The sequence below is a fragment of the Neomonachus schauinslandi genome, chromosome 14, assembly GCF_002201575.2.
Source record: "Neomonachus schauinslandi chromosome 14, ASM220157v2, whole genome shotgun sequence".
Classification (NCBI taxonomy): Eukaryota; Metazoa; Chordata; class Mammalia; order Carnivora; family Phocidae; genus Neomonachus; species Neomonachus schauinslandi.
This window is the reverse complement of record NC_058416.1, coordinates 52,112,131-52,126,359: the sequence shown is the minus strand read 5'-3', so window position 1 is coordinate 52,126,359 and position 14,229 is coordinate 52,112,131. Positions and strand designations below refer to the sequence as shown.

General features: G+C 35.2%; 1 protein-coding gene across 2 annotated transcripts in view; it reads left to right on the top strand.

The window, feature by feature from the left end:
• METTL4 (methyltransferase 4, N6-adenosine) overlaps positions 1-4,241 on the top strand; it is a 34,718-nt gene extending 30,477 nt beyond the window's left edge. The window contains exon 8 of one of the 2 annotated variants that reach the window (XM_021686227.1): positions 4,096-4,241. In XM_021686227.1, the coding sequence (XP_021541902.1) occupies positions 4,096-4,241 (146 nt within the window). The remainder of the gene's footprint in view (positions 1-4,095) is intronic. The other variant, XM_021686229.1, reaches the window with a different exon arrangement.
• Positions 4,242-14,229: the final 9,988 nt, after the last annotated feature.

Sequence of the window (14,229 nt, the reverse complement as noted above, 5' to 3'; positions counted from 1 at the left end):
TAATGATACTTAATCTTTTAGAGTTGTGAGGATTGCTTATAATATATTTGAAATTCTGTAGTATATAGTAGAAGCTCTGTAAATGCTAAATTTTTCAAGTGAGAGTTTAAAAAAATAGGAATGTAGGGGCACCTGGGTGGCTCAGTCACTTAAGTGTCCGACTCTTGATTTTGGCTCAGGTCATGATCCTCAGGGTTGTGACATCAAGCCCCCATATCAGTCTCCTCGCTGGGCATGGAGCCTGCTTAAGATTCTCTCTCTCTCTCTCCCTTTCTCTGTGCTCCCCCCCCCCAAAAATAGGAATGTAAGTCCTTGAGACATACTCAATTTGTGATTGTTTCCTATTCAAAAAATTTTTTGAGGAATTTTTTTTTTATTAATTTGGTGATCCCTGCTTAAAAAACCCAAAACATTTAAGCTGCCACTCAGGAAAACTACAGGGTCCCCAGCCTATCATATTATTTTGTAGAATATGGGCTAGTTCATGAGCTAGAATACATAGGAAAGTGAATACAGAGTCTCAAGGTAATTTTTATTGATAGCGCTTAGGATTTCTGTTATCTTAAATTGCTTATGCAGAAGAATTTGTAGTGTTACTTCATTTGAGAAATACTCAGATGTTTTCCTGATGATCCATTCTTGACTTAGAGGCATGCTGAGTGAATAATTATCTTTAAGCTTTGTACTGTCATAGACTCTTAATTGCATTAATATTATGACTTAAATGAGTGACATTGTACTGTTCTTTGAGAAAAAAATTGTTTGGTACCAGTATTCAATGGAGGAAATCTAATTTGTATCCTTCTAATTTGAATTTTCTCTATCATTTAGTGAGTATCAAAGCGTAATTTAGTGTTCGTCTTAGGGCTTATTTTTTTACTTTTAAAAGCCAAGATCCAACCTTTCATTCTCAATTTACAGTTAAACTCTTTATCAATTCCTTTTACATAGGATAAAATTATGTTTAAAGATTAATCTTAAAAAACAAGGTTTTAAAATAGTAAATAAAAATTAGTCTTTCATTAATCCTAATAAAAATCAGCCTATATCTATGAAGTGCAGTTCTGCCATATTCCCAGTAGAGGGCAGCACAAACACATTTTTTTTTTTTTTTTTTTTTAGGATTGAGAACTTTAAAAAAAAGAAAAGTTAGATTTTGCGGGGGGCCAGGGGGTAATCCATATGACTTGATATGTAATTCTTATATTTTGGTTAGGTGGTGGTAGACAAGAAGTATTTGTAACCCTATATTTTTGAATTTATGTTACTATGTAGCCAGTGCATATATTTTTAGGTATAGAGCTATACAAATTAAAGCCATCAAAAAACAATTTCTGCATTGTATTTCACTCTGAAATCCTAACTCTAGGTTTTAGGATAGTACATGTTCTATATGTAATGCTTAGAACTTTTACATGTAAATGTTCTTAAACTGTTTTATGTAAATTCATAAAATAAAATGTTCTCTCTTTTGCTTCTAGAGTCACCAAGATTTTTTTAAAAATTTAATTTTTTAAAGTAATTAATTTTTTGTTATGTTAATCACTATACATTGTATCATTAGTTTTTGATGTAGTGTTCCATGATTCATGGTTTTTGTATAACACCCAGTGCTCCATTCAGTACGTGCCCTCTTTAATACCCATCATCAGGCTAACCCATCCCCCCACCCAAAAATTTTTAATTTATTGCTACATTTACTCTGTTTTTAAATTTTGAAGTTTCCTGCTACAGATTAAAAGATAAGCCTTCAATAGCTATGGTTTGTAATCTAACAATTATAAATGTTTATAAAATTTAAAGATTTAAAAGTCTTTGGATCAAAATTGTTTTTTATATTTTACCTTAGAGGAATTTCCACTCCTTTTACTACTTTACTCACTAACAGTTTCTATCTGAAGAGTAAAACACAGTTTGATAAGATTCTGTGCACTGTGTTGGAGCCCCTTCTCCCCTAACCCTGCCCTTTGTTCCCAGAGCAAAAGGGGAATGACTGGCTATGTGTGGATTGTTTCCTCTTCTTTGATTAGAAGTATGTTTTGCTAATGTCAGATGTTATATAATTATCTAAGTATATGTATATGTCATATTCTTTAATTTATACATTTGAATTTACTTTTTAAAAATTGAGGTATAATTAACATACACCAGTATATTAGTTTCAGGTGTACAATGATTTGATGTATATATATATTGAGAAATGATCACCAATCACCATAAGTCTAGTTAACATCCATTACCACACATAGTTAAAAAATGTTTTCTTTGTGATTAGAACTTTTAAGATCTCGAGTTTACTTTTAAACTGATATTTAAAATTAGTAAGAATAAAACATTTCCATTCATTTGCTTTTATTTCTTTTGCTTTGTTTTGAAATGTGGTTAACATTTTAAAAATACTACTCCTTGACTTTCTATTTTTCTCAGCCAGAAAGGAAAAAAAAAAACATGCAGAAATGTGTTACATTGAGAAAGTAGGAGGTAGTAAATGGGTTTAGGTTTTATGTACTATATTTGTCAACTCCCAAGTGCCTGGCCATCTTTTTCTACTAGATTGTGTACTCTTAGAAAACATGGGTATCTGTTTCCTTTGTTAAGTTCCATAATACTGATTATAGTGGATGCTCAGAATAGTAAGCATTTTTGACTGGCTGTCTCCCGCCTGTTTGGACTCCAGATTATGGTTTAAGAATAGAGTTGCTAATGTATTTGTACCAAAACACTGAACAAACAAACAGAAACAAAGAAAGCTTTGCTTCATATAACTTTAGACCACATTAAAAGTGAATTGAGGTTGGTAAGGCATTGAATTCATGGAGAAAAAATGGAAGAGTGATATAAGTTTATTATTCTCTAAGACTCTGGGGAAGTCTTTCTCTCTCAGGTTTAATAACATTTAATTATACACTTACGAAAGGACTAGAAGTCTCATGTTAGCATCCCCTAAAAGCTATCAAAGCCCAAATTTGACTTCAGTTGGGTTATAGACAATGAATGCTTTAAATTCTTTGATTTTTGATAAACAGGACCAATACTTTTATAGAAATAAACAGTTCTTTTGCTGTGAGAGTGATTGGGAGAACATTATGAACATGAAATTTTTTATATATTTTCTTTTAAACTTTACCTATATCAAGTACTCCTAAGGAATACTTACCATTCCTAAAGGGAATTTGATAAATTTCTTCCAAGCTCAATCTTCTATAGTAATTAAGAACTATATTTAAAAAATGCTCTTCTAGGACTTTTCATCCCTGAATTGTTATTTTCATACCCAGTTCCTATAATGTGGTTAATATAGCTAACCAGCAATGATCAAGGTTAAATTGATTTAAATATTTGTAATCCAAGTGAACATGTGCTTTAAAAAAAAGCTTTTATCGTATTTTCTTTCTGTTACTGTGTATCATAGCATTTAGTCAACATCTGTATGAGGTAGCTTTTTCCTGATAAAATACAATTTTTAGTAGTTATTATTACATTACATAAGGACTACTTGTGGAAATACTATGGTGAAATTTTAGGTAAAAAGGATCTATACTTTGGAAATGATGGAATGTGCTACCAAGTCATAGCTATGAGGGTATTGTATTTGTTATTTATATTGTTCAATATTTTTATTGGTATCCAGTTCTTCATTTACTGCTCTCTTGCTGATATATATGCTTGCAGAAACTTATATTTTATCTCAGTTTTTTAAGTGGGTTATTTTTGTGTTGTTTCTATATACTTCTTTTTCATGCACAGATTACATTTATTAAAAAAATTAAGTTAGTACTCAGGAGATATGTTAGCAGTAATGGAAAACTGAAAAGTCACCTGTGAGGGTGTTAAAATTCTTATTTCTCATCTGCAAATGAAAACTGATAATCAAGACTCCTGAAATTTCTGATGGTGTGTTTCCAATCTCAGGAGTGGTTATTTCAAATGACTTCTAACTACAAATAGTAAAGCCTGTGATGAAATCCTTGCAATTAATTAGCTGTCCCTTTTTTTTTTTAAGGAAACATTCCCGCTTTTCTGCTTTAAACTGCTAAAAGGAAATTGATTCCTTTCTTAATAGTAATTTTTGTGTTTTTTCTCTTTTTTGGACAGAGGTTCTAAAAGACTATATCAAGCCAGATGGGGAATGTTTGGAATTGTTTGCTCGAAATTTACAGCCAGGTTGGACTAGTTGGGGCAACGAAGTTCTCAAATTTCAACACATGGATTATTTTGTTGCTCTGCAGTCTAGAAGCTGACTATGATCTTAAAGTTGTGATTTTCTTCACTTTTTCCTCACCCCTTTTTCCTTCATTCTAACTGATATTTCCTTTTCTTACCAACCAGTATGCTTAGAAATGTAAACAGGACTTGGTTTTTCTGCCAAAGACCAGAAGTGACTAGTCTTTATGTAATTTTGAGATGAATTTACTTCCGTTGCACTAGTAGTCCCCATTATTCCGGATTCACTGCAAATAAAGAGGTAAGCAGTTAGAAAAATGACAAGACTTTGTTATCGAAAAAGTTCAGAAAGCACGCACTATGGACCAGAGGTCATAATTCTGCCTATGGATGTGTTTCATTTGGCCCATATGGTGTTACAAAAGAAATTTGAACCATCATTCTGAAAATTTGAACCATCATTCTGAAAAATCTACACATAAAGTGTAGATTTTCGCTTTTCTCTAAACATCAGAAGCTCTGGCTGCATTGAGGTCTGTATTCTTTCCTGGCATCAGTCAGTAGGACCCAGTGGTAGCAGCTCACTTGGGAAGGGACATGGGCTCTGCAGTTTACCACAAAAACACTTGCTCCATGCCACTCACTTGTATTGTCTACGTGGCCCCTGTGCAACCCAAATTTATGATCTCTGGTATACTGTTACATTCTGGAAAAAATATTGAGAGACCTGCCGAGTACCTCATCATTGTACTGAGCTTATGAAACCTTTTTGGAGGGTTTTAAATTGCATTCAAGGTCACTTTTCAAGTACTTCTTAGTTTTGCTTGGTTTTCTAGAAGATTTAAAGAGTATTTCTTATAAAAATGTCAGAAGATGGGGCGCCTGGGTGGTCGTTAATCATCTGCCTTCGGCTCAGGTCATGATCCCGGGGTCCTGGGATCAAGCCCCGCGTCGGGATCCCTGCTCCCTGGGAAGCCTGCTTCTCCCTCTCCCACTCCCCCTGCTTGTGTTCCCTCTCTCACTGTCTGTCAAATAAATAAATAAATAAATAAATAAATAAATAAAATCTTAAAAAAAAAGTCAGAAGATAATACCACTTATGATTTAAAAGATATTTATATTATTTACAGATTACCCACAAATATTTTTTTACTAAGTAAAATATTTTTTACTGAAATGATTCTTTGAAAAGCATGCTGATTTGTTGTGTATAACCTTTTTTTAAATTGAGATACAATTTCACATAAAATTCTCCAATTTTTACTATAGGATTCAGTGAGTTTAGAAAACATATACTATGGTTGTCTGTCTACCACCATAATCGTGATATAGAACATTTTCTTCACCTCCAAAACTCATGTGTCCAATTACAGTCAATCCCTTCCTCCCATCCCTGGCATTTGGTGAACAATGATTTGTTTTCTATCATTAGTTTTGCTTTCTTAGAATTTCATATAAACAGAATCATAGAATATGTAATCTATCGTATCTGGCTTCTTTCACTTAGCATTTTGACAAAAGTATTTATATAATTTACAGCTTTTCTACAAATATTTATCTGCTAAATAAAATGTTAGATTGAGATGGTTATCTGACACATTTGCCAATTTGTTTACTGATTTTGCCAATGAAAAAATGTTATTTTTGAAGTTTGTTCATTCTTTGTGTGAATATATATTATAGGCTTAACTTTGTATTTATAGGGATACTCTTGTTATTGAAATGAAAAAAGGCATTAAACTTGAAGCAAACATCTCACAACCTTATTTGAAACTCTTTCCAGCCTCTTGTACTATTTATAGGTTTTATATAATTTGTGGAAACGTTTTATTCTCACCAAGTTTTTGGACTTTTATTTTTGCACCACAAATACTGATACTTGAGAGAAAAAGAGAATTTTTATTCACTGAATGTGGTATTCAAGACACAGAGGGTTGGTTTTGTGTGTGTGTGTGTGTTTTGTTTTAGACACAGAAGTTGTAGTCTTAGCTCTGTTCCTAAGTTGTACAACCTGTGGGCCTTGTTTGTAATACCTGTTTAATTATTGGGCTCTTTTTTGACCAAAAGATCATTCTGGAAAATGGAACAGTCACATACCTTGTGAGAACAAAAAGGCCAGACTAAGAGCATTGAACTTTGACTTCATTACCTGAGTTTTAGCCAACTGACCTAATGAACTTTATTATTCATTTAATGTTGTATCTTCATTCAGAGATTTTTATATTGCTTTTAAAGCCTGTAAGGATTTTATTTTCTATCATATTTTTTTACAGACTTAAAGTCTTTTAGGACTCTTGGAAATGCTTAGACAAAGGGATAGAGCTAATGTTGTTGAATAGTGTGTTACTCTTTGCTATGCTTTTTACATTTTATTGCGTTTAATCCTTGTACAGTCCTGAGAGTATTATCTCCATTTAATAGTCAAGAAAACTGAGACCCAGGAGACTATTTTGTCCTAAAACCTATAGTAGGTATTGGAACTAGGATTAGAATGCACAGCTCCCTGACTTGTAGCCCAGCCCTAGAGTTTGGTTTGATTTGGAGGCCATGCAATCACAATTGGCATCCTGAGCAACCACACAAAAAGCCATTTCACCTGTACATGGTTAACGGCGGACACCACACTTGAGAAACTTTGGGGAATCTTGCCTCATAAGATTGTATCCTTAGAATTCGTGGCCTTTCTCTTGACACTCTTTCACCTTCCCATTCAGGGTCCATTAGAGTAAAATCACAGAGCAGGTAACTGCTCTTTTGGAAGCAGATCCTCTATAAGTTGGTCCTTTTTGTCTTCCTTTCTTAGAAAGGGGAAGTAATAATTCTTATCTCTTAAGTTGTTATGGGGATTAAATGAGTTAACACATGTAAGGCACTTAGAACTGTACTTGGAATATTTTAAGCAATCGATGTTTGAACTCTTCACGTATTTTTTAGTTTCAGGTCAAAAAGGTTTTCTTTCACAATTTGTACTCCAGTTTGGGGGATTCACCTGCATACTGTCCACAGAGTTTTTTTGTCTAAACATCATATTTTCTTGATCTTTTTCTTGAGATCAGATTTCCTAGCTTGCACCCGGTTTCATACATGAGGAAGCTTTGAAATCCATCATTTCCATTGTGGTCCTGCCTGGAAATAAATAATTAAAAACAAAACAAAGGCCACGTGTAGCTTTGGGTTTCAACTCTTGACTCTGAACTTCATTGTTACTGTACATTGTTCTTTGATGACTTCCATAGATGGTTAATTGGTGGCCTTTCTGATGTTTCTTCTATATTCAGAAACTTTAGGCTCATGTCACATTAATTTTGGTTCAGAATAGATCTGTTACACTTTGATGGATGATCTGTTACACCTTGCAGGACCTTGATTTTTATGTGCAACAGCTGTGGACTGAATGCACCCTCCCAAAATTCACATGCTGAAACTCTAACCCTCAATGTGATGGTATTTAGGGGTGGGGCCTTTGGGAGGCAATTAGGGTTAGATTAGGTCATCAGTGGGGGGGGGCCCTCATAATAGGATTAATGGCTTTATAAAAAGAAACATGGGATCTCACTCTGCATGCAAGGACCAACAAAAGGCCAGGTGAGGACATAACCAGGAAGATGGCTCTTACTGGGAACCTGACCATGCTGACACCTGATCTTGAACTTTCAACCTCCGGAACCCCAAAGAATAAATGTTTATTATGTAAGTCACCCAGTCTATGGTAATTTGTTATAGTAGCCTGGAACCACCAAAGAAATTTTCTCATTGATAAGATACCCATCAAGTAAATAAGGCCTTTTTCTTTAGATAGTCTGAAAGTGAGAATAGGTTTTTCTTCTTGGATGTCAACATTTGAGCTCCCTCAAAAAAGCCAGTGTCACTGAGGGCTGGTTGTCTTCTTGGAGGAAGACAGAGAGATTAGTCCATGACTCAGGTCTGGGCCTGGCTTTAATTGCTACCTTGCTCTGTCCTTGCTGTAGGCTGTATCTACCTTGTCCTATTCTAATCCTTCAAATTCTATGACTCAAACTCATTCTTACCAGAAACCCCAAATGCACCTTTTCAGATTTGGTACCCTAGAGACATACCTTTAGTGAATTTTTATATATTCAGCTTCAGTGAAACTTTGGGTTTTCTACTGATGGTGATTCAGAGGAGGATTATAAACACATTAAAGGCCCTCCCTTCCCTGAAGGCCTGCCACACCCGGGGAAGCACCACAGCACTGTTGGCATAGTTCTCTGGTTATCAGAGTTCTTTTACTTCAGTTATGTCATTTTACCCTCAAAGCAGTTTTATAAAGTTGTGGTTATAATGAGGGAACAGGTTCATCGAGGCTAGCTGACATGGCTAATAAGTGATAACCAGGACTTGAATTCTGATTCCTAAATTAAGGCACTTGATGTATCATGTTTGCTAATGAACCTGAGATCTTAATAATAGGCTCATTAGCTGCTAATCAGAGGATCCATTGGGTAGCCTGAAGTAAATTTAGAATGGTTCATATATAATCATCCAAACATACCCTTCTCAATATATGATATCATCAGTTTTAAGTTATTAACACAATATTTTCATTAGAGATTTTAGTGACATTGATTGATAGACGGAGTGCCACTCAGAATCACTCAGAATCAGATGGGCTGTGAAATCCTTTGACGTAAGCCGTTAGCATATTTACCATGCAGTTATGTGTTCCTCAGATTAGCCATTTTAAGCTCACATTTTTAAGGAAACTCTTATGCAAAATACAGATTTGGATTTGAAGATGGCTATTCAAGTAGTGAGAAAGGAGAGATTAAATAAGGTAAGTACAGGTGCAAATTATTTTATGTACCATAGTAATCTGTTACCAGTGTTTGGATGTATGGACAAACCCAGAACTACATAGACGGCCTTAATTCATGGTTCTACTGACGAGTCTGCTCCAGCTTGAAAGCAAGTCAGATTACCATGATAACTCCACAACCAGCCTTTTCCCTTAAATATTCCTAGGAGTTAACCTAAATCTTCTGGGACTTCTGTGAACTTGAGGGGAACTTCTTGGTCTTTTTCAGTAGCAGTCCAAGTCCTTGGGACCATGTAAAAACAAATTGATCTCTAGGGGTGGAGAACATGAGGAAACTATTTTTTTATTCACTTTTCTCTGATTGGGCTTTGGCCTAATTATCAGATAACTGTGACACAACAATGGGATAACTTTGGATGACAACTAGGGCAAATGAGTGGTCACTTACAGTGTTAAGTCATTTTTGGTCAATATCTCTAAGGAAAAACATAAGGTACCCAGATTGATTTTTAGCTGCTTCTCCCCAAATTGCCCACATATATCCTGATCGTTAGTCAAACTAGACTGTTGTTATTTGAATTTAGGACGCTGTGCTTTTGCTCATGAATCTTCCTCAGTCAGGAAAAAACTAGGCTGTGGGATCAGCTGGATCTCTATTTTGAGTCTTGATATTCCTCTTCTGAGTGACTGAGTAATTATTTAAACTATGTTTTCCTGTTTTCTGAAGAATAAGAAGGCTAATCTTTGGACTTTGTAGGATTATTATGAAGATGAAGTGAAATAATGTATGTAAAGTTGCCTAGCATAGGACCTGGTACTTAGAAGTTATTCAATATATATGCTTATTTCTCTTTATTTACAGTCTTCCTGGCAACATGTCTTACTTCATGATCCACTTTTTTTCCCCCCTAAAGGAAGGCTTTTTTTCTTGCTCTTAGAGCCGCTTTTTACGTGTATGGATTATCCAAATAGGTTTTCCCTCACATTTATCACGGAAAGAGAAAAGTGGTTTATTCTTTAGGTGGCTCACTGGAAAAAAATAAAAAATAAACGACTTTATATCCTCTTGAATACCTTATGAGAGGAGGACGAATTTTTATTTATGTTTCTCCTACCAGCATACCTGGAACTGCCAGTATTTAATGAATGAATGAACTAACTCTTGGCCTTCAAGTATCTTTGAATTCTGTTAAGTAGATAAGATTCGTGTAAGAAACCATTACAGCATAGCAAACCACAGTGTACAGTCAAAGATTAAGTGGTGGAATAGACAGAAAGTGATGCAGAAGTTTAGAAAAGCAGATTACTTAGAGATCACTAAGCAATGTGAGAAACAGAGAGCAAACCAAGTCCTGATTAAATTTTGTTTTTTTTTTTCTAACTGTAATGATGTTACTAGACAGTAGGCAGCTAAAATGTGTGAGTTCAGAAGAATTACAAAGAAAGCATTTTGTTCTTTCTAGATTGTAAACTTTAAAATATTTTATATTTCTCTAAAAATATAGAGGATATTAGTACATGCAATTTATTTTATCAATTTGTTAGAACCAGAGGCTAAATTAACAGGGGTTTTTACTTACTTCTCTGTATTTTCCACCTTTTGAATGAAAATGTTATTTGGGCATCTTTTCTAGAGTTGTCTAGTAGGATTATTTTTATTATTTTACAGCTGTGCTGAGGTATAATTGATATAAATTGCACATACTTACAATGTACAGTTTAATGAAGTTTGACTTCTGTTTATACCTGTGAAGCTACCATCACAAACAAGATAATAAACATAATCTTGGAAGATTTTGTCAAAGCCCTGTATATCTACGTTTTATTCCTGTGCAATAATATGCATTCTGTACCGTAGAATTGTGTGCATTTTCTAGAATTGCACATAGATGAAATTATACAGCATTCACTCTTATTTTTGTGTAGCTTCCCTTCACTCAACATAATTATTTTGAGATTCTTTGCGTGTGTATCAATAATTCATTCCTCTTCATTGCTGAGTAGTATTAAATTGTATGGACATACCACATCTTATCTTTTCATGTATTAGTTTTCTATTGCTGCCCTAACAAATTACCACAATCATAACGATTTAAAAGAACACTCATTATTAGTTTACAGTTTTGTAGGTCAGAATTCTGGGCAGTCTCACCTGAGTCACTGCCTAGGATGTCAGAAGACTAAAAACAAGGTGTTGGCTGGACTGAGCTCTTATCTGGAGGCTTTAGGGAAGAATCCATTTTCAACGTCATTCAGGTTGATCGCCAAGTACAGTTCTATTTCTTTAATGGCTGTCACCTAGGAGCTGCTGCTCTCCAGTCCTTGCCCATGGCTCCCTCTATCTTCAAAGTCACAATAGCACATTGAGTACTTAGCCTTCGATTCTCTCTGACTTCCCCTTGTGCTGCCATCTAAAGAAAAGGCTTTTAAAAAGGGCCATTGTGATTTGATCAGACCCACCTGAATAATCTCCCTTTTGTGAGTGATATGTGATCATATTCACGGGTTCCAACCAAATTCAAAGGGGAGGAGATTTTACAAGTGAGAAGCTCTTTGGGAGTCATTCTTAGAATTTTGCCTACCATGGGCCCAGTTTCTGGCCTCCAGTGATCCATGTCTGTCCCACTGTAAAATACATTAGCACCTTCCCAAGGTTTGCAAGGATATCATTCCATCAGTTCAAAGTCCAGGATCTCATCTAAATTTCTTCAGCTTGAAAGTCTCAAATCTCATCCTTTAAGTCACATAAATCAGGTTAGAACAGAGGCATCAGGGGGCACTTGGGTGGCTCAGTCGTTAAACATCTGACTTTGGCTCAGGTCATGGTCCCAGGGTCCAGGGATCGAGCCCCACATCGGGCTCCCTGCTCAGCGGGAAGCCTGCTTCTCTCTCCCACTCCCCCTGCTTGTGTTCCCTCTTTCTCTGTGTCTCTCTCTGTCAAATAAAAAAAAAAGGAACAGAGGCTTCTGGTATAATCCATTAAGCACAGCTTCAGGGCAAAAGTCCTCTCCATTAGTGGACCTGTGGAACTAAAGAAACAAGTGACCTGCCTCCAACGTAATCAACATACAATGGTGGAACATGCAAAACTTAGGAGTTACAGCTATTCCAGTTTAAAAAGACGGGATATGGAAAAAAAAAATGGCCTTACTTGTCCAAAACAGTTTGAAAATCTAGCCAAGTGAACTCCAGGCAGACTTCCTTGATTAGACTCCAATGTAAGTTCAGTAAAACTTGGCCGTCACCTTGGCTTCCAGCTCTTGGCTCCACCCTCTGAGCTCTGGTTCAAGTCTCGACTCTTGTTTCCATCCTTTGAGTTATCCTCCCTTTTCTATGAAAGGTAGCATGTGTCTACAGCTGACTTCTTTTATCAGCCTGCTTCCTGTCAGTATAATTTGTAGGGTATGACAGCCTTCTTTTCATTTTATACACTATCCCTTTTAGTCCAAGCTGGTATCATTTCTGCTGGCATAAATTCTTAAGAACCTTGTGAATCTTGTTTGGAATTTTTTTTTTAATGCTTTTTATCAACTTGGGGAAGTTCCCTTCTATTCCTATTGTTTTGAGAGTTTTTATCATGACTAAATGTATTTTATCAGATGCCTTTTCTGTGTCAATTGACAAGATCATATGATTTTTCTTTAGTTTGTTAACATGATGTATTAACATTCACTGGCTTTCAAATTATGAGGTAGCCTTTCAAATTGAATAAATCCCTCTTGGATGAAGTCTATAATCCTTTTTTATACACCGCTTTTTTGGTTTGCTAATATTTAAAAAAAAATCTTTACTGAACCCAAGATCATTTGCATTTTCTGTTATTTTTTCTTCTAGATTTTATACAATTTGGTTTATGATCTATGTATAGTTATTTTTATGTATAGTGTGAGGTAAAGGTCAATGTTTATTTTCTTCCAAATGTATAGCCAATTAATACAGCACTAATTGTTGATAAATCTTTGTTTCCTGCTACTGAATTGCATTGGCATCTTTGTTGAAAACAATTGACAAAGATATATGCATCTATTTCCAGAGTCTTAGTTTTGTTCCATTGAACTATGTCTTTATTTATGTTAGTTCCACACTATCTTGATTACTATAGTTTATAAGAAGAAGTCTTGAAATCAGATAGGATCAGTCCACAAACTTTGTTGTTGTCATTGTTTTTGGTCATCACTTAAAAATTTGTTTAATTTAAATGCTAGTTAGTTAACTTATAGTGTAATATTGGTTTTGGACCAGCCCTACAGGAAATCGTGAAAGGGGTCCTCTAAGCAAAGAGAGACCCTAAAAGCAATATAGACCAGAAAGGAACACAGACAATATACGGTAACAGTCACCTTACAGGCAATACAATGGCACTAAATTCCTATCTTTCAATAGTTACCCTGAATGTAAATGGGCTAAATGCCCCAATCAAAAGACATAGGCTATCAGACTGGATTAAAAAACAAGACCCATCGATACGCTGTCTGCAAGAGACTCATTTTAGAACCAAAAACACCCCCAGATTGAAAGTGAGGGGGTGGAAAGCCATTTACCATGCTAATGAACATCAAAAGAAAGCTGGGGTGGCAATCCTTATATCAGACAAATTAGATTTTAAACCAAAGACTGTAATAAGAGATGAGGAAGGACATTATATCCTACTTAAATGATCTATCCAACAAGAAGATCTAACAATTGTAAATATCTATGCCCCTAACATGGGAGCGGCCAATTATATAAGGCAATTAATAACAAAAGCAAAGAAACACATCGACAACAATACAATAATAGTGGGGGACTTTAACACCCTCTTCACTGAAATGGACAGATCATCTAAACAAAAGATCAACAAGGAAATAAAGACTTTAAATGACACACTGGACCAAATGGACTTCACAGACATATTCAGAACATTCCACCCCAAAGCAACGGAATACACATTCTTCTCTAGTGCCCATGGAACATTCTCCAGAATAGATCACATCCTAGGTCATAAATCAGGTCTCAACTGGTACCAAAAGATTGGGATCATTCCCTGCCTATTTTCAGACCACAATGCTTTGAAACTAGAACTCAATCACAAGAGGAAAGTCAGAAAGAACTCAAATACATGGAGGCTAAAGAGCATCCTACTGAAGAATGAATGGTCAACCAGGAAATTAAAGAAGAATTAAAAAATACATGGAAACCAATGAAAATGAAAACACAACTATTCAAAATCTTTGGGATGCAGCAAAGGCAGTCCTAAGAGGAAAGTATATAGCAATACAAGCCTTTCTCAAGAAACAAGAAAGGTCTCA